Raw genomic sequence first — 21,388 nt, forward strand, 5'->3', positions numbered from 1 at the left:
TCGTCCATGTCCCGTCCTTCCATCAAATTTCCTGGAAATCAGTTCAGTAGTTTGATTGATTTGCATAATACTAACCAACAAACCAATCAGACATGGTTTAGAACTACCTCCTGGGTGGAGATGATAACAATGAAGTGAGTTGAATCTTGTCAAAGCAGCAGAAAAAGCAGACTGGATAAAAAGTGGAGGAATACGATGCGACAGAGGTAAATAAATAATTGACACTGAAGTTACATTGTGAACAACAAAGTGATCAGCTGACTGACAACAAATGACGACACCGAAAACCAATGATTGATCTTATTCTTTTATTATCCTCGTAACTTCTAATCAGGTTGAATGTCCCTCGTCTATAAGGCATTTTGTTATATATTCATAACCATATACAATATGTGACTGTAATGTGAAAGGCTACATACATTATTTGGTCATTTATGTAAATAGATGAACATTGAAATCAACGCAAATGAGTAACCTCCCATATTCACAACCCCGTTCCTTTTTGCTTGTGTGTTGTGTTGAAATATAAACACTATGAGCCGCACAGTTTAAATTATATTCCTGGAGGGGCGGGGGGCGGGGGGGGAGCTGACGATTTAATTTCTCTTAACCCTAAACTGTTCGGTCCACACGATACTGCACGTGCACCACAAAGTCTAATGTGGGCGTCCGATAGTGCAATCGATTGCTCAGCACTGTGGACGTCTGTCTCGCACCATGAGACAAACAAGACCCTCTGCTACACACAGGACAAAGCATCGAGCCTTATGAAGCAGAATTTCCACCCTTTTTTTTGTTGTGTGTTTAAGTTTGGGTGCGTCGCCCTTTGTTTGTGGACATCATGTGGTTCAATGATGGGACTGGTCTGGAGAAATCACCTGAATTAGATGTACACCTACACCAGTGTTTTTTGCTGATTGAATGGATGCCAGCGTTGTCTACGTGCTTTGTAGAAAAAACTGCTTTAAATGATGTGCATGTAGCTACTGACTGTCCTTCACCACCCACGAGCTGTGTGCTTGTACTCGGACCTTTGAATTGGTCGAGTCTGGTGTTGGTGTACCGCCAACCTGTATATATCAAATTGCATCGAGTTCTATTGAAGTGGAGCTATCATGTTGTTGTCTTTGAACAAATGTACTCGTGTCATTTGAGGCCAAAACATTTAAAAAGCCCTTTCGTACTTTTACAAATGAATAGTAGTCTCCTGGCTTTAAGATCGACCACTCGAGATCCTTCCTTTGGCCATTATTCAGTCGTTTTCTCTTTTAAAACAGTACCAATAGAACAATAGCACTCTTGCACAATTTCTGATCTGTATAAAATGAGGTATGTTTCTCTTCTGTTAGTGCATATAAATGTAACAGTGCAAAACCAATTACAACGATTATATGTTCAACAACCACCGTGTCAAAATACTACTTTTACAGCATTAACCCCACCATCACTTTTTACAAGGCATACAAGAAACCACGCCGAGACACTGAACACACAATATCCTTCTGATCGATTCGTCATAGAGGGGGGGGGGGGGGAGAACAAACACGTTACAACAGAAAATATTCAAATTCTGGTAATAATGACCTCGGGATAGCAAGAAAAAAAGCACAAGGTAATCTGAAATAAAAAAATATCAATAATAATAAAAATGTGTGGCTCCACGTTCTTTTCACTCTTACAAACACCAACCAAGTCAAACTGAACTCAAAACTGCCCGAAGTGAAGTTTCATTTAAACCTAGACTTCCACTGGAATGATAAATCAGCATGTTCACTTGAAGGGCTGAGACGCAAGTGAGGTGAAACTCGGTAAAGACAAGAATAAATGGGGAAAGAAAAAATATTGCCACAAAGCCGCCCTGTTGCCTTCTGGCTTTCACCTTATGATTATATATCAGCTGCACGGGAAATAAAACAACAGCTAAGGAGTCAATGAAACGTGTACATAGTTCACGATGTTCCTTAACCCTGTCCAAGGAAGGAGTTTATTTGTCTTTATCCAACTTAACACAAGAGGAGCAGCTTTAAGTCAACCCTATTTTTTTTTAGTGTGACGCTCACCCACCAGGGTCTTAAATAATAATAGTGTTGAGTCCTTCAAAGTGTCAAATAGTAGTTATGATCATACACACACACACAGACACTTAAAGTTGTGACGGACAAAGTGAATACAGGCCGAGGAACTGTGCCATTACAAAGAATACCATTTGAAAAAGACACTCGAGGATATATGTCCCTTCAGTAAAAGGCCTGAGAGTATTTCTGATGTGTGTGTGAAAAATGCATGGATTGTCTCATTCTGCTAATACGCCTGTTTTCCTTTTGTCCTATAAAATATGCTGAAATGTCGTAAGGCGTCATATATATATATATTTATATATATGTACATACAAAACATAGACTTGTTGGGGCCAAGCGAACACACAAGCTCAAACTGCAGGCTCCCACACAGTAGGTAGCCCCGCTGCCTCCGTCCTGTCCCGACGGGGAACCGGTTCTCACCGAGCCACAGGAACGGAGGCCGTTTTTTCACAAGCCCCCCCGAACACCTCCTGTCACAACTGTCTCCCTCGGTCTGTGGTCGAAGGCTTGAGTCAAGGCATCCAATTGGAATGTTTAGGTAGAAAAACGATTCTCAGGAGGCCGTCCCATGGTACAATGACAATGGCACAGCCCACCAGCTGGAGAAACGCATTAGGTAAATATGTACATTGTGTGTTCTGCTACGCTCGGTGCAGCGGTGAGATGAGGACGAGCTCGTACCACAGAGGTTCAGTATTCAGAATGTATATTCAACGCAGATCAATATGTAAACCTTCTAATTTACGCATCTCTGAATGTGACAGAGGGGCTGAAGGTAATTTCAACAATAATATTAAATTAACCTGCAGAAAGAGAAGGGAAATATCTACACAATAGAGCAGAGTCCAAACACTGCGACTGGAGTTCAGATCCACGCTTTGTCCTAATGTCCCAGTTTTATGTTCACAAATATGAATCGCACTTTCCTAGTGAAGTGGAATATATCATGTGAATTACTGAAGTCTGTGGTATGCCCTTTTTTTTTTTTTAAACCTGGCTGCAGTGGAACTTCTAAATCCGGAACCTAACTAAATTGATCAGGATAGTGCCGGACACACGTTTGTACTTCTATCTTAGTGAGGACACTCATTAACATAATCTATACCTAGCCCCTTACCCTTACCATCCAAACTAAATGCCTAACCCTAACCTAAAGCTAATTCTAACCCTAAAACCAAGTCTTAACCCTCAAACAGCCCTTTGAAAAAGTGAGGACCTCACTCTGAAGGGTCTATGCTTAAAATGGTCCACACAAAGATAAAAGTACAGGAAAACACAGACATGCGCAAACACAACAACACACACACACACACACTGTGACTGTGAGAGAGAAGAGGGTCTTTCAGAACCACCACACTCCAAACTGGGTGTAATCTCATACACATCTAATCTGCCAACAGCTCGTTGGGTCTCACACAGGAGCATCAGCTCCGAACAAAATTTGACCCAACCCTTTTTTGTGTGTGTGACATAGTATCACAACACAAAGGACATCAAATGTCCAGAATTTGCAGCTTAACTAACATAGCGTAAAGGAGTTTGGCTATTTCCAATTAAATCACTCATGCCAACCGCACGCCGCTTTACCACGTAGCACACATGTACTGTACAAACCATACACATGGAAACAAATACACATTCAAACAGAGCAGGATACGACACTGGCACTCTCTGTTAAGGCAATTCTGAACAGGGCAAGCTGTGATGAGTATTGTTGTGACGCTACAGTATCTGGCAGCTATCTGGCATTGAGTGTTTCCATAGTGTTTCAGACGGGACATAAACGGTGTCACCATGAGTTCCAACAGGCAAATTATCATCAAAACAAATCCCTTTCAGCTTAAAGAAAAAAAATGAATGCTCCCAAAAGCTTTGTGTTACACAGAGACATAAATAAAATGTGAATCTTGGCATCGACCGTAAACTTACAATAAACTAACAAACATGTGGGTTTTTGTCTACAAACGTTTTGTAAATATTTATATTTTTAAGTACAAAAAAAAAAAAAAGCTTATAAGCTGAAATAATGAAAAATTAGTGAAATGTACGATGGGTGTGTTTTTGGAAAAGATTATGGTGAAAGCTGTTAACATGATAACATTTTGTTTCTTAAGATTATATATTTTTGCTATAAAATATACCAACCCAGATAAATTTGACCCCACATCACAAATATAGTGCACTGTGCAACTTGTAACAAAGTTTGGCCGACTCTATGAAAGATAAGGGGTAGTTGTTGTTGTTGTTGTTGTCGTGTCCCTTCCTCTGATGTCTATGTTTAGAGGATAGCAGGCACCAGTGGTTTGGGAACAGCAAATCCTCTCCTAGTCTCTTCTAAATTGTCTCCTTCCCTTGTTTGTCATCCAGTGGGGCTCCGAGTTGCGTGTCCATTCCACGGAGAAACAAATGCTGTCCCTTTCCTCACAGATTAGCAAATGCACAAAACACACACACACACACACACACACACTCGCACACACACACAGACACGCTGTGTGTTACAAAATAACACATTTGTCTTTATCCTTCGCTTCCTTCTTGGTTTTGCGCTCCCCACTTGAGGACTGCTTTCCCGGGCTGGGCGTGGCTCCAGCTGCTGCTGCCGTCCCGGGGCCGGCTGCTGCACCACCTGCTCCTGCACCTCCTCTCTCCGCCTCGTCTCCCTCCGCAGCCTCCTGCTGGCCCTGTTACACATCAGGATCGAAGAGCAAAAGTGTATAAATATATAGACCTGTGCTTTTTATTATGAGTGTGTTAGAACTTAGAGCTCATTTGTAAGCTCACCCACAAAAAGCAACTGCTGGATAGAATGATTCCTCACAAAAAACAGAGATCTTTGAAGACACATGATCAAGAGTTGTTGATTTGCATAAAGCTGGAAAGGATCACGTCTCAAGGAGTTCAGCTACTCATCAGTCTATAGTTCGACAAACTGTCTACAGATGAAAGATGATTTGGTTCTGTGGTTGCTCCGCCTGGAAGTGAGCGCCCACTGAGATGACACCATGTAGAATGATCAGTGAGGTAAAAAGATGGTCCAGAGCAGAAACAGCTGAAGGCTTGAATGAATCACTGGAACTGGTTAACGTCCCTGTTCATGAGTCACCAAACACAAATCCTGGTGCCTGGCTGCATGGAGCAAAGTGTTCAGGACCAGACAGGACAGAGGGAGCTACAGCTCTCTGAAACATATTCACTGCACACCGGAAGTTCGCCACAGAGCATCTTCACAGTGCTACTGGAAAACTGTTTTGTGGGTTGATGAAGCTACGGCTGAATTGTTAATGACTAGCATGCTGCTCTGCTCATGGGACACACCAAGCTGCTCGGCTGCCTCTGGGCCTGGATAGCTCTCCACCATTTAGGGGAACATTAATTCCCGAACTAATGAAGACTAAACCTGCCTGTTAAAAATGGGCTGTTTGCTCGGCCTGCGGTGAGGCTGGTTGCAGCTTTCTGTTTGAAACCAAAAGTGACCGGCAATGCAGCACCCTCCTGCTGGACCCTGAAGCTGCACCACTGCACCAGAGCGCTGGTCACTGGTCTATTCAAAGTTTATTAATAATGAATGTATCGTGTCACCAAACACGTCACTGCACCAGCTCCTCCCTGGGCCCTTAACCATGCCAAGGGTGCAGGCAATGAGCTGAATGCTGGGATTATTAAATAGATACCTTCAGACTAATGTCATCAGATTCCCATCAGAAGCAGAAGGTTTGACCAGTTCTAAAATCCGAGGTTTCACTTGCTTATCCCTTCAGGGCTGTGAATGTTTTAAGGATGTTTTCAGTAAAGACGGAAAACCCTGTTATTCTTTGTGCTTCCTTGGCTTGTGCCTTGTGTACCTCGATGAAACATTTATATGTCAAGTTAATGCAGAGAACCGTTCACTGGAATGGATCATTTTTCTTGCCTCTGATTATATGCATGACTTTCCATAGCACTTATGCAGCTCTACAGACAAAGCGTGTGTTGACCTCCTGATGAACAGAGGCAGCTTTACAAGAAAGAAGGAGGAACCACTGTCCCTTTCCATCCTCACTTCCTCCTTTATAGCTCAAACTCTCTGCTGCAGACATCCATCTGTCTCCTCCTACATTGAATGACCCACATTTGTTCAAACTACTTCTCCTCCCTCTCCCATCTGCTTCCCTCTCCCTCAATCCCTCCCTCCCCACCTGTGCCGCTGCCGCCGCCGCCGCCTGCTCCTGCTCTTGCTCCTGGTAGTACTGGGAGGCCCGTCGGTCCTCCTCCTCCTGAAGCTTCTTCGCCAGCTCGAGGTCGCTGATGCCCTCGGGGAGCTGCTCCCACTGTAGGTCCTGGCTTTGCTGCTCCTGCTGCAGTGACAGCGCCATCAGGTAGTCCTGATACCAACACACAAGGAAAGAAGTGATCATTCAGGAGCACAGCCGTCCGCTTGGGGCCGTGCTCTGATTAAGCAACTCGGTCCTTCCTCAGCCTGCACAGCACGGACCAATCAACAATCCACAACCACAGTTCTCTGCTTATTGATTGACTGACCGAACTGGGTCTGTTGTTATCAAGTTTCACTTATCTTCCTATTTGTAATGGTTCAATTAAGAAAAACGTTCTCCATTGTCTTATATTCAGTAGGTTCCACTTCAAAGACCCAATTTCCCCACATGGAATCACAACAAGTTCTCTCCAATCTAACTGAATTGATCATGAGTACATAAAATAGATTTTTCTCACCGTGCTCAATCTTGCGGATACTGAGGCCTGGGTAAACACAGAAAATAGGAAAATAATTGACCCCATGCTCAGGTCCAGCCTCTGTGTGTATGTGTGAAGGCAGATCATTTGTCTTTGGGCCACTCTGGCAAACCAATAAGCAAACAGCAGTGAGTTGAAGTGAAAATGTAGAGGAGACGTAACCCTGCTGCATTGCTTTGGGGCCTGTGTGGTTATATAGTGAAGCACAGATCAGAATGAAGGGAGGGACTTGGTTGCACTTGGCAGATAAAGTGTAGTGAGGCATAACACATCTATTATTTAAGAGCCCTCCTTTAATTTTTTGTAGCCCTGGATGGTGCACAATTGATTTTTCCCTATGATCACTCCCTTCTGTGATTGTGTGACTTTCTGGTGTTTCTACATTTTTGTCTTATATCTATTGATTGATTTGTCTTCTTTTTCCACACATGCTTGAATAAAGTACAGCGAGGAACAGTGTGCCAATGCTGGTCCTGCATTCTGTCTTAACTTTTGTGGACCACTGACGGCGAGAAAAGCGCGTCAAAAAATAAGCATATCAGGATGTGGTGGTAGACAGTTGCTTGGTTTTGCCAGTCTTGCCTGCGTCAGTGCTCAGACCTGGTCTATCTGATCTTGCTGGCCGCGGTACACCGTCTCTGGGTCGGAGGGCGGCCGCAACCGGAACTCGGAGTCGCAGAAGTTGCCGTCTCCGTCGACGTTGTGCAGACTCTCCCAGACGACCTTCTCCTCTGTCAGGAAACCCTGGTCTGTAACCAGCAGGTACAGCTGGCCCTGGGAAACACACCACATACACATATCTTATCAGTGCAACGCTACACACAGGCCGTTAGTACACACCCACGCGACCAACATATGGCCGTTTATCATGTGTGGCTATATGTGTTCATGTACATTTCTGCAGATGAGTGATTAAAAGGGAACCGAGGCGGAGGTTATAGGTAACACACACACACTTTTGCTTGAGTTGGCAAGGATGGTGTACGATTAAAAGGGGGTAGTGTGCAGACTTCACTTCCCCTCCTGTGGTCAACAGGAAAGGCCTGTTCCAGCTGCAATGATATGGTGAGCCAGCTGTGGGCAGTTACAGATGGGACACACTGAATGGGAATGAGAATGATCTAATATTGTATAGCAGTTACAAAAAAAACCATAGCATTTATTGTTTTAAGAATGTGTTATAACAAGTCTGTGTGGTGAACAATATTGTAAAGTACTCATGGGCTTCATCAGAAAGTAAAGAGAAACAGAGAGAAGAGTGCGGATGGTAACACCAACTAGAAAAATCTGTAAATAATTCAAAATCTATTTAATCATCATCAAATTTCTTGATAATAATTGTAAATAATGATTTCTCAGCAACGACTCAGAAACCAAAGCTCAACATTCCTGGAGGACTTGATGACATCTTGAACTCTTATAATCACTCACAATGCTGTTAGGATAAATATCGAGCTGGAAAAGAGCTTTAAAATGATATGAGCTCCTGCTGCGTTGTGGTTGTGGGAAAGTCAAACCGGCTTTAGACACGACACGGTTCCATAGCTTCCTCATGCGACCATATCAGCAAGCCAAATTTCATTTCGATTTGTGATGGTGCAGCCTAAAAGTGTGATGATTTCACACGGAATTACCCACAGGTGGATCTGTTGATATTTGTAATGAGCATATGGAGAGAAATACAAATTCAGTTTTATCTGCTGGTTATATCTCTAAAGCAAAAACGGTACTATAAAAGATTTAAGGGCCTCACTGACTAATGATAAATATCTTCTATTCAAGTTGTTGCAATATCTACGTTATGCTCCACACATGGATTTTGTTTAGGTTATGGCCCTGATAAAGCCAACAGTAATAGGGAGGGAGTCGTTAGAAGCCTTTAGTGTTTACCTTGTATTTGATCATGGTGCTGAAGTGGTTGTTCCTGAAAAAGACACAGAGCTCGCCCTCCTGTACGGTGGAGGTGAGCTCACATAGGCCGTGGTACGTCAGCTGAGTGGCTGTGCTGCTCAGGAACTGCTCCGCTACGATGCCTAGGTTGAGAGAGAGAGAGAGAGAGAGAGAGAGAGAGAGAGAGAGAGAGAGAGAGAGAGAGAGAGAGAGAGAGAGAGAGAGAGAGAGAGAGAGAGAGAGAGAGAGAGAGAGAGAGAGAGAGAGAGAGAGGAAATATGCACAGAAGAAGTACAGAAGGAGAAACTGAATTAATGCTTGATTTTAAAATGCAAAAACATTTGAAGCATGATCAATCTTACTTGAATATTCAACTAGATCGAATGACTTTAGTGCTGGCATGCAATCAAACACTCATACAGGAAACTATTCCGAAAGCATATAGTGGAAAAACAGCTACTGTAGGGCACCCAGTTTAGGCTGAGAGACAGATGAGTTTTCTGTGAGACAGAACAGCTTCCAATTGGTTTTCTCTGAGTTTTCTGGGAGTCATATCCACCAATTTAAGCAGTGACCAGTGGCCCCAGCAGCAAACCACTCACATGAAGTGCTGAAAGGATTTCCCTATGCTGCACATGGAGAAGCAGAGAAGAAAAGAAGGGCATCTTCCACGTCAATATCACCATCGACTAAGATGTTGATGTGTTGACTTGGCCCCAGCCGAGCGGACGACCGCTCAGAATGAACAAATATTTACTTGGGAAGCTTCTGACAGCTAGAAATGTGTGACCTGTGCAAGTAGGTCATGTAATGAGTGCCCTGGTGTGTCCTGGTTGGATTTGAACTTGGTGCCGAATGTGTTTACACCGGACGGCCCTATAAACACCTGCGATGTCATGAATGTGCCTCTGATTTAATGTTAAGCTGCCCACTGCTGTTCCTCTGCAGAGTTAGACATGTGCCACCACAACAACAGAGACAGGAGTCAGACAGGTCAGAAGAAGAGCGGTAGGAGTGAAGAGCGAGCGCCTACCTTCACCTGCCCGCTCGCTGTTGTCTGACTGTTTGCAGGATATTATCTTCTCCACCAGCTGGTTGTAGCTGCAGTTTCCCACTGCCTTGACAATGTCATGCATCTGCAAACACAGATACAAAGCTGTTGTGTTGTTTTACTGAGCGCCACTGAAGAGCTATTCAAAATGTAAAACTGGCAACAAGGGGATCTGTACTAAAACTGCTGCCGCTGTATAAACCTGATTCCTTTGGTCACACTAAACTCTGCAATATAACACATTCTTTCGGTGGTATTAGATATGACATGAGTCTAAATTAAAAAGCTAAACGATTACATTTACACAATCCATCTGCTGTTTGTAGGAGCCATCAGGGAAGACATCTCTAAACTTTACAAAACCCGGTCATTATTGGTCAAGTTAAATTTAAGACCCTTTGGGGATTTTTTTTCAGACCATAATGAATGTAATGTTAGGCCTAGGTTAAGTTCGACAAATATGAAGGAATATGAGACTCCCAGAATTACTTATGCTCCCCATTATTAAAGATTTTGTGAAGTAGCCCAGTAGAGAATCACCCTCGATTTGCTACATTATATCTCAGGTGGAGACAGGAGATCATTTTTCCCACAGACAAGCTGAGTGTAGATGAGATCAATTCTGATAGAAAATCTGTTCTATGTTGGTCTTGTTTGTAATCTATTACAGCATATTAATATCTTTATCACTGAGAAGGAACTACAAAACACAGAGACATTACAAACTGTGCAGGCCAACATGTTGACAACACATTGAAGACATTTAAGGTCTCAAATCCAGATGATTGAATTTAGGACTTTTTAAGACCTCACAGAAACACTGGAATATATCATACACTGTGTGAACTGTGACAAAAAGTATATCAAGAGGAAAAATAAGACAACAGTTTACTGCTAAATAACATTAGGAACAGAACTACGAGACAATGGGGAAACTGTTTTACCATTAAACTGGACCAAATATTCCGACCTTCAGATGTGAGGCAACCACAGACTACTGGTAAGAATATAAGTGGATTTTAGAAGAGACGAGAGTGTCGAGGAACGACAGCAGGACGAAAGAGAACAAAAAGATGGGCTTCAGTGAGGTGAGGAGAAAACAGAAGTGAAGCAAGTAAGGTCCATCTCACCTGGGGGTCGACCAGCCAGCCGTGGTAAAGGGGGATGTCCAGCAGATCAAACACAATGCATTCTGGGGTGTACTCGAAGACTCGCACCCCGGTGAACTTCACGTTCACGTCCAGACCGGTCTGCAGCTTGTGCAACACGGCCATGGCATCGCTCATGTTCTGGGAAACAAGGAGAACAAAGACAAAGGTTCTTGTTCAAATATAATAATGCAGACGACAGGTTAAACGATGTGAACTTGAGGTTTACTCAAACAACTATAAAATCACATTATGTCGACCCAGTGAATCCAGCTGCTTAATGTGCTGTGAGCTGTCCTTATCTGTTACATTCTTCCTGGCTGCCCGCACTGGCAGCACATCAGAAGCCACCAGCGATTGATTTTTCTACCTTAACAAAAAAAACATGAGATGCCATTTATTCCTGTACAATACAAAGAAATCAGCTTCACAGTCACTTCATTGTGACGGAGTTGAGCTGTTTTCATATTTACTGCTCTAATTGGCTTTTTCTTCATCCATCAATCGAGCTGCAACCACAGGAAGAGATGGAAGTCACTGCCAGGAAACCATGTGATATTACATTTCTGTGGGAGCTTTCAGACTCCTCATCATGAGACATGATATTTCCCTTTGACAATGATGAGACAGAATAAGAGGAATAAAAGGCAATACAAAGCAGTCCAGTACCTCTGAAGCCCAAAGCCTTTGTTTGGTTTTTGGGGGAATTGCCCGCATTTTTTATAGTGGACACATGACAGTGAATGAGGGCAGAGACAGAAGGGGAATGATGATGCAACCACGGTCCTCAGCTGGGCCGAGGCCGCTACGCTCTACATGGTCAGTAAACACCAGTTAAATGTTAAAGTTTTAGTTCAGTCACGTCAGACAAATGATTCAACTTTGTTTCCATTTTAAATCTACAATGTGTAACTTCAACCACTAGGGGCCTCAATCAAAACAATAACAATAACCTAGTTTGATGATGCTGTGAGGCAGCAAGCGATCAGTGGAGCTGTTGTCTGTTGAGTTAATGAATTAATGTAACGTTTTTTTCACATAACACAGTAAACGGTTAATGAATTCTCCACAATGAGTCAATGAATTATCTTAAAACTCACCACATCCTCCTGTGAAGCCGTAATTATCAAAGATGATTGGGCAACAAACATAAATCACATTTTAGTAAATTGAAACTTGTGATGTCTTTATGTCCAGTTGATAGGAGATGAGTCACTGTAGCAGCAACATGCACTTAAATCACTCCTCAGTGTTACTGTGCAGCTATAAACTGCTATTAAGCTGCGACTCCAAAATAAATAAATGCAAAAATCTTGAAAGAGTAAAAGACCACAAGAATGAGCAATGCTCCGTGTTATAGTAGCAGACAGTTTGCTGAAGACAGAAAACTAGTTTCCCGGCGTACAAACACACAGAACCTTCACACCAGGTGAGTTGCTTTACACAAAACAGAGAGTGAAGGCACAAAGATGCCTGGGGCAGGAAACTAGATACGTTTGCTGAGTAAATCCCTGAATGCCCTCAAACACACAACATGGTGTAAGACGAGCTGGTCTGGGTTTCAGGGTTTCATTCAGCAGAACCCAACCCTCGATGGGCTTCATATAATATCGGAGTATAGCTTTGCAAATATAATTTAACATTATTCCATGTTTAATCCAGCAAACTGCTTTGATTGTGGATGTTACACAGACTCTGAGAAAGCCCAACTTCAGCTTGGCTCTCTTCCCTTGGACCTCAGTAGATCTCCCTGAAATAATATGCATTTTCACAAATATCCCACTTTTCCCGCTTCTTTTTAAAGCTGCCTTCATGCTTTTGAGAGGAAGATTGGCATCAGGTTTACCATTGTTCAACTTGTTGTCTCTCTAAAACCATTTTAGTCAAATTCTACGTAGATATCTAACACACGTAACAGAAATAAGCACACTTTGCTCTGTCACAATTTTAATAATGATATTGTAAGAAAAGTGTGTTGAACCTCTCTCTCATTGAATCTGCCAAAAATATGTGGATAGGAATTCCTTTATTTTGAATTAGTGACTGAAGGGTTGAGCAGAACATTTATCCTTTAACAATAGCTGAGTAATTATTTTGCAGACCGGCCTTTTACTGCACTGTATGAACATTAGGGAAAATACCTTACATCCACATCACATCATAAGTGTGCCACATGCAGGCACATCTGAGAACCCAGTGAGAAAGACTCATTTCTGCCTCAGAGCTGCGTTTCCCAGCTGGCTCTGAAACCTCCGCTGCCATTTATCTCTGAGCTCAGTATAAACCGTACAGCTGAGCCCTGAGTCCGTCACAATGCACAATAACAGAACCATGAGCCCGAGTCTACAAACTGAAGATTTATCTGCAGTTTATCAGCTGAAATAAGTACATTTGATTAGTTATCATCTTTAAGTGGTGTTGATTTATAATATAATAATGAGTAATATAATGTTATCATATAGTTTACTCTAATAAAACACTATTGAAAGAAGGTGGTTATGTTTACACCCCTGTCTGTTTGTTGATTTCTTTGTAAACAGGATTAAGCAAAAACTATGGGATGGATTATCAGAAAAATTTGTGGACAGATGTGATTTTTCTGGCCATTAACATGGAGACAGCGTGTTTTCCAACATTTTCATTAATCTCCTAGGAAATAATTTGTGGATCTTGAACAAATGCATATTTAGGGAACTGATATCTATGAAATTGGTGGAAGTTGACTGAATTGAAGGGGACTGTTGTTCCTTGGCGGAGGTAAGCACTTTACTGACTGTCAGTCTAGTTTTAAGTGAGAAGAAATTGGTCAGATTACTTCATGTGTTTGCACCGTGTTGATGTAGATACTGCGGGTATTCATTTCAGCCAGTATGTTTTGCTTAATTTGCTTTGACACACAATTATAAAATGGTTAAAAAAAAAAGCAAAACTATTGTGGACATTGATCGTTAATCATCCATGCTACGCTGCATTCCTTGCCTGTGTACACACTACGAAATGTAATAACCTATTATTTTGAACGTCTTTCATTGTCCTGTGAGGGTGTCATGATATCACGTGACCTAGGATTGAAATAACAGATGAGCAAATGTTCGGAGTGCAGTGTGTGGACTCGGGTTGCACAGTCAGATTCTATACATCCCATGAGCAGTGAGTTACTGCAGCTTTATAACGGAGCTGAGGTGAAAAACTTTCTGAGTGTGCGGATTAGGACGCTTCTGAGCAGCACTGATGGCGGGATTAACAGGGCTGTGTAATGAACCACATCGTTTCACTTTAGGGCAGAAGGGCTCCAACAGCAGATGAGCGCTCAGAGATCAGATGATTAGCAGCACTGCACCGCTCACATTCATCTGTGCTTGTTTTGGATACATGTTCACAGAATAACATTGACTCTGCAGAAGGCTTTGCTTTGGTTTTTTCACTTTCCCTCTTCTGTCTATGGGAACTTCTCTCTGCTTCTCAAACTAAATTTACCCGGAGTTGATCGAATTAACTGGTGGGTCACAGAATACGGTATGAGGAGAGGTTCTGTATAGAGGAGTCGCTTCGATATGAGCTAGTTTCCTCACTTTGGTTTCACAGTTGAAAACCAATAGAGCAACATTTTTTACTTAAGAACTACACGTGAATATAAACATACATCGTTCTCCTGCTATATTCTCTCATGGGCTCATTCAGACATTTTTCAGACATTTTACTAAGGCGTCTGGCAGGAAAGGTTCCAGAAAGAGTAACTGACTGACATTTATGTTCTCACATGCATCCCTCTGGAAAACCAGTGCCTGTCTGAAAGCAGCTTAATACTGAAACAAAAACATTGTGCATCATAGGGTTTCTGTTGATGCAGGTTTTATGAGTCCGACTATATTTGTGTCTATACGAATCTTCAGAATAAATAGAGCAGATCTATGCACATTAAAAAACCAATACAGTAAACTATTACGTGATGCCATTCAGTGGGATCGAAATAATGAACTGTTTACTAGACTGTAATGTCCCATAATGTGGGTCACACATTGCATGAAACACATCAGTGGCTGCTCTACATTTTAGACCATATTTAAACACATAAGGACAGAACACCTCTCGATATAATGCAATCCAGGCTTCACATTGACCAAAGGGGTGAATCGGCTCCTTTCCCTCATAGTCAACATAAAGGGATAATAAGCTTTAAAAAAAAAACATGCATTGTTTTGCACTGGAGATACTGAAAAGGATTTCATTCACTTGTACACGTGTTCCTCACACACTGATGATAAGCCTGTTTGTAGCTTAATGTCTGATTATATAATAAGATGGGCCCTGCTTGAATTAGTCCGGCACCATGACCTGCACAACTGATAGCACAGTCTCCCCATCTGCTCGCCCACTCAGTGCTCTTTTTATGAGACATTTATGATTCTAATTTAAAAAGAACTACTCATTTGCCTTTTTGGTTGTTTCTGTTATCGTCTCTGCTTATTCATAGATGTATTTTCTGTTGATTAATCCCAGCCAAGGAGGTTATGTACCTTTGCTTGTTGGTAGTTAAAAATGACTAAGTTGATTTCAAAGAAAATTGGTGAAAGTATGGAATGCGGGTGAGCGACCAACCCGTTCAATTTTGGTGGCTCTGCATCAAGTTGTGGATCCATGAAAATATCTCACTTTCTTTAACATTGTCAAATAGAGCGATTCATCAAAAATATCTTGATGAAAAGAACCAGGCAGATGTATGGGACTGATATCTATGAGATTGGGAAATCTATCTATTTAAGGGGACTGTTGAGCCTTGGCGGAGGTATGCGCTCTACAGAGAGCCATCCTGGTTAATAGAGTGTCTATCAGACAGAGATGCATGAAAAATTTGCATCCACTCATTATTCGTCAGGCCCGGGCTAATGTGCAAGATCAGAGAGGGATGCTTTTTGAAACCCAAACTGGGACTGTATCCGCTTTGGTCAGCACAAAAGAAATGGAAACATCAGTGAACAACGTCCGTTACTGCAAATGACGTCAAATTAAACAAGAGGCTTCTTGACCGTGAAAACACATTCCCTCCAATGGCTGAACAGTCGTCATATTCCTTGCTGCCGAGCTGGATCCGCTGAGACAAAAGCAGAGCAAAGCTATACTCTCCCTTCCACAGCTCCTCTGAGTAAATATTTAACAATAGCTAAAGAGCCGCTGTGCAACTGCTATTTTAATCCCTCATATGTGTGACAGATGATGTTTTTTCAAGCTGAACGTATAAATAGAAGCACTCCTGTTATGAACTCCTACGGCTCTTTACGGAGTCTGAGCCACTTCAGTTGTATTTTATCACAATAAGCGACGAGAGCACATTTTCTTCATGGCGTATAGAGGAGGACAAACCTCCTGTGTGATGTGCACATGAACACAACTCACAGACTTCCTCTCACATCCCTCAGCCCCGCCCACCGTGGCCTCCGAATTCTGTGTCAACCACAGCACTGACACGCACGGCACATGATATGAGGACACCCACATGCTAAACAGCTCCCCAGGCACTGGACCGCCATAATAACTATGCAACACAAACTTTCACCACTCCCTGGCTTTAACTGTGCATGCCGAGTGCACCACTGGCCTATTTAAGAGGCTGCATTTCAGTTTCAACTTAAATTTAGAAACAGCCATTCAGTGAGCATCTATGAGGAGAGCGATTTATTTTTTCCTCCTCCTCTCTAAACGAGGGACAAGTGTGGCTTCAAATCATTCACAGATGTGCTGGTGCTCTGCCACGCAAGAGGAGGAGAGGCAGGGACCCTCCCACTCCATCGACGGGCAGCGGAGAGGGGAGGAAGCAAGGGAGTTAGTCGGAGTTGGAGCTCCATCTCTAAGTGTCTTTCATGGTTAACCACACGCACACACTCACACACCGCCCGCCCCCCCCCCACACACACACACACTAAGACACAGAAACACACACGGCCTCAGTAATAGCCAGGAGCTGAACCCAGCCATGCATATCTAAGCATCCACTGCCATGCGAAACAACATAATCTGACACTCCTGACCTCTGTGTTTCCCTGGACTTTGCAAGACACATCTAATGTAACCTATAGAGCAGTGGAAAAAAAAAAAAAAAACGCTAAGCTGCAGTTTAGTGAGGTTAGTAATCAACCTGATGCTTGTTTCCATTTTACGGAAAATCCACTGACCTTCTCTGAAACGTCAATGCAAATGTAAAAAAAAAGCTGCTTTTAGCATGAAGCGATACTGAATGTGTATGTGAGCGGGCACATCAGAGGAGCGTGCTGATAATATATTGATAAGGGTCACGAGAACAGATGAAGATAATTGAGTCTGTCATTGTGACATGAAAGCTGACGTTAAACTTGCAGTCGGAGTTGTCGACACTGAGAGGGAGAAAGAGAGGAGACAAAGAGGGAGCTCATTCCAACAGCCCAGCTCGAGCACCATAAACAGTCAGCAGGTTACAAATGCACGCAGATAAGCAGAAACACATGCCCGTTCAACAGCAGAACAGAACTTTGTGTCGACTGGGCAGATCTTACCTGCTCATAGTTCAGCCGCTGAGCCTCGGTTATCTCTTTAGGCTTGGTTTCCAGGATGTAGTCTCCTGCAGAGGGACAGAAAGGCAAATATGTTGAGTTAATGTATATTGTATTAACAGAGCAAACTATATGAATCTGCTCTGGTTATGACTGAGGACTCTTATTTTAAGTACTCGTAGGAGAGGCTGTGCCAAACAGCATCATCTGAGTCCCTGTCCACCGCGGTGTCACCTGAGATCTCTGCACCTCGGCTCTGTAGCAGCGCGAGCTGTTTCAGCCTGATCAGCACTTCAAAAAAACCTGTGCTGCAACCTTTAAACTATTTCACACACTCCAAAGGGCGAGTGAAAGCCAAGCAAACACATTCTTGCTATCGCTGTGAAAGTGTTATTGCGGGTCTACTCCTTACTTTTAAATCTCTGGTGTAAATATTTTTTGCAAAATGTTTCTCGGCGAATCATTAATTTATTAGAGAGCTGGCAGGAGCATCATGCGGCACTGTCGACACACTCTCCCTGAGAATTTACTCAAAGAAATACCATCAACTTCTTGTGATCATCAGCTATGTGGAGTAAAAACAGCTCCACATGGAGATAAATGTGCACAAGCAAAAAGAATGAGTTTACGCTTTTGTTTATATAGAAGCAATGCCCGACCTACAATGTAAAATGGACGGATTACCACATTAATTTGGTGGAAGGAGGTGGTGTCGATCAGGGTATAGCCCACTAGGTTTAGGTGTAGATACATTTTTTGCGAGATAGGGCCTTTTTCAATATTTTTGAGCCATTCTAGTTTCTTGCTGTGAAAAATGACTGATCAATCCTCAAACTGAGCACAGAATATAGTCAATATAGAACAAACACAGGATTTTGTATCGCAAACTTGTGAACTTTAAGTTATTTCAAGAGGCCAAGACACAAGCTGCTGGTTGCACTTTAAAAAATAAACTTCTGGCTTAATTGTTATGCTGTCACCGTACATTAAGTCTTCAGTGCGAGTGGAGACTGTTCCCAGCAGGGGACTGGCCAGCTGAGTGGCTTTCCTACATTGCCTGCCTGCCTCCCCCCCCCCTCACTGCTGTGTGGTCCACTGAACTGTGAACTCTCTCATCCGTTGTCCCCCCTGAATGCATCTGCATCCGTCCGTCGGGATCGGGATCGTGCTATGCTGCGTATTTCTGAGCTGCCGAGGGACCGTCAACCACCGCCCACTTTGTACACCACATTTGAAATTCATCACCCATCTTCAGCCTTGGTGTTTTTTTTGCGCGTGTGTGTTATGACAAACACTGTGGAGTTTCAAAGTTATCCAGCAGCCCCTGAACATAACACGAGATTAACTGTGTGTCAGGACGGAACTCGGGTTCCTGAATGGCACACGAATGGACAAATGAAACAACCAATTGATCAGTTTCTTTACTATTTAACTGTGATTTATAGACATGAGAGTGCTGTTGGAATCGGGCAGCTAAAAGACACAAATTCAACTAGAATGGCACATACCCACACCAAGGCCAGACAGCCCCTTTAGATTCAAGCCGCAACACATCTCATATCAGTCCTAACAGAACATTTAAGTCAGATACTTCCATTGATACTGAAGATGGATACTGAAGATAAATACTGACACTCTGCTGTGATATTGTGGATGAATATAAGTTATGACAGGCAGGAGACAGCCAGAGAGAAGAGATGTATCTCTTGTTTCTGTTGCGAATTCAGAGGATTGGCTCATGGGGGGTTTCCCCTTCTCTGGTCTCTCCTTCCTCTGTTGACTCTGGAATATATATATCTGACCTTAAGTATCCACTCATTCGAGGGGAAGTGAAACCCTAGAATGTTTACTGGGTCCGGTGAAGCTCGGTGCCAGTGGCTTTTGGGCGCTAGTCTGTTCACACGTGTGCACTCTGGTAAACAAGGTCTAGCACAGTGATAAGCTCCACTGTACATGTGTTATTATCCCCGAGTTAAGCATCAAGTTGTTATTGTGAACGTCCCCTTGCAGATAAGTCATGATGCATCAGCTTGCTCTTGTCTTGTGTAACAGGTCTTCATGGTGACACACACTCACCTAGATACTCCATCAGCTGCTCCGCGGTTATGATCTCCATCATGGGTGGCATCTTAACCTGCAACACAGACATGTGGACACTCATTGTTCATTTGTTTATTCCCCCCTTCATCAGACAAGGCATGGCCAACCAAGTTCACCCACGACTATTCACTACTGGAGCATCAGCTTGTAAGAAACAGGCCTCACAGCCCTCCTCAGAGTTCAACGTGTGCTGACATGGGGAAGTAAATCCACATCTAATTCTAACGTTGAGAAATCCTATATGAACGAGTCCGGACAGACATATTTACACAGGAATGCTGAGGGATCCACAAGCACTATGGATTACACAGTCGATCCAGTGTTAGATGTGTATGTCGACCGTTAGCAGAACTCAATGTGATATTATGAGTCTCACAACAAACCTTCCTGTGTGAGAACATGAAAACACTGGTGATGAGAACAGATGAGCTCAGAGCTGCTCCTCGTGAAATATGACTATTTGTATTGAGTTAGAATCAAGTTTCTATTGATCTGTGCTCATCGCAGAGTCCGTTACCTTCCATGCGAGCAGAAGGACATTCATTATTGCCAGTAATGGACACGGGCCGTTCTCGTTCTGGGTGATGATCGGGGTGTTCTCCTCCCTCCACTTGATCCACTTAATGTGGTATATGGACTGTCCGGCGGCCCGGTCCTTGCTGCAGGCGGTCTTCGACCCCTCGGCCCCGTACTCGCCCTGCAGGGCCAGGGCCAGCCCCCGGTCCTCCAGCCCCTCGCTGTTCAGGTCCGAGCTGGGGCACGAGTTGAGGTTGGAGAAGGACTCGAGTGAATCGATGCTTCGGGACTCTCCGCCGAGGCTGGGATCGCGGTCACTCCCACTCGGCAATCCCTCCGATAAGGTGCGATCGCCGGACTTGCGGTCCGCCGTGGTCGCGTTGTCCGGACACAGATGCGTCGGCTTGGCAAGTTTAGTCGCTTCACTTCCCGCACAAGCCGAACCCGCGCTCTCCTGTGCGGGAGGCGAGGACGCTCCATCGCCTGTGTTGTTTACTAACTTTGAGGCACCACCCTCTCTATCTCCTGCGGCCAGCGGCAGCGAGTCATGCCCCATCCCGTTAATGATCCGATCCCCGGACCCAGATCCGCTGCCCTCGGGTTTCGCAGCCTCCTGCGCGGGGAGGACCTGGACCGGCACCGACGCGTCAGACTTCCCGACGATGGACGTGACGGGAGCGGCGACGGGAGCAGCAACGTCCGCGGTGCTGTCACTACAACTAGCGTCCACCAAAGTACCGAGGGGAGCCGCACTACTCCTGCATTTCTCGGCGGCTCCTTTCACTCCGCCGCCGACCGAGACGTCGGCCATCTCCGGCGCGGTCGTGGCGCACACGGAGCTCCCGTCGGCGTCTCGGTGCAGGTTTGCAGATTCCTCCATGTCGGCTCACGCACCGTCGACGGATTGTTTTTTAGCTAAATTGCAGCAGCAGCACCTTCGGTCCCAAAGACGCCATGACAACTCTGCGAGTGACGTCATCAGCGTGAATCGCTTTCAGGCCGAGGAAGAGGGGGGGGGGGCGGCCCGGCGCTGCTGCGTTTGGGTGCGCTCGTATTCTGTTAAACTATTTGAACCATCCGAGGTTTTCATCCGAATTATAACCAATTGTAATAGGTTTCTAAAATGAAGATTGAATGTTGAGATAAATCAGAAAATCTGAATGTGAAAATTTTGACTTGCCTGAAAATCACTCTCACTAACCCAAATTGACATAACATGTCATTAGATCTTGAGTATCTCTGGAGGATTATGTTATAATTGAATAGCATTAGCCCGGTTTATACTCAGATGCAGCTTTACAAATAGAAGTTCATTGTTTCAATATTTTTAATGGGGTTAAAACA

General features: G+C 43.7%; 1 protein-coding gene across 1 annotated transcript; it reads right to left on the bottom strand.

Moving 5' to 3' along the window:
• Positions 1-294: 294 nt before the first annotated feature.
• mindy2 (MINDY lysine 48 deubiquitinase 2) lies at positions 295-20,924 on the bottom strand. The gene is made up of 9 exons (XM_053426253.1): positions 20,046-20,924; positions 19,505-19,562; positions 17,432-17,496; positions 10,887-11,045; positions 9,739-9,841; positions 8,706-8,848; positions 7,416-7,589; positions 6,260-6,445; positions 295-4,765 (listed from the first exon to the last, which is right to left on the bottom strand). Exons 1-9 carry the CDS (start codon positions 20,922-20,924, stop codon positions 4,580-4,582), a joined length of 1,953 nt encoding a protein of 650 aa, XP_053282228.1. The 3' UTR covers positions 295-4,579.
• Between the last annotated feature and the right edge of the window lie 464 nt (positions 20,925-21,388).

Source organism: Pleuronectes platessa, chromosome 1 (assembly GCF_947347685.1).
Source record: "Pleuronectes platessa chromosome 1, fPlePla1.1, whole genome shotgun sequence".
Classification (NCBI taxonomy): domain Eukaryota; kingdom Metazoa; phylum Chordata; class Actinopteri; order Pleuronectiformes; family Pleuronectidae; genus Pleuronectes; species Pleuronectes platessa.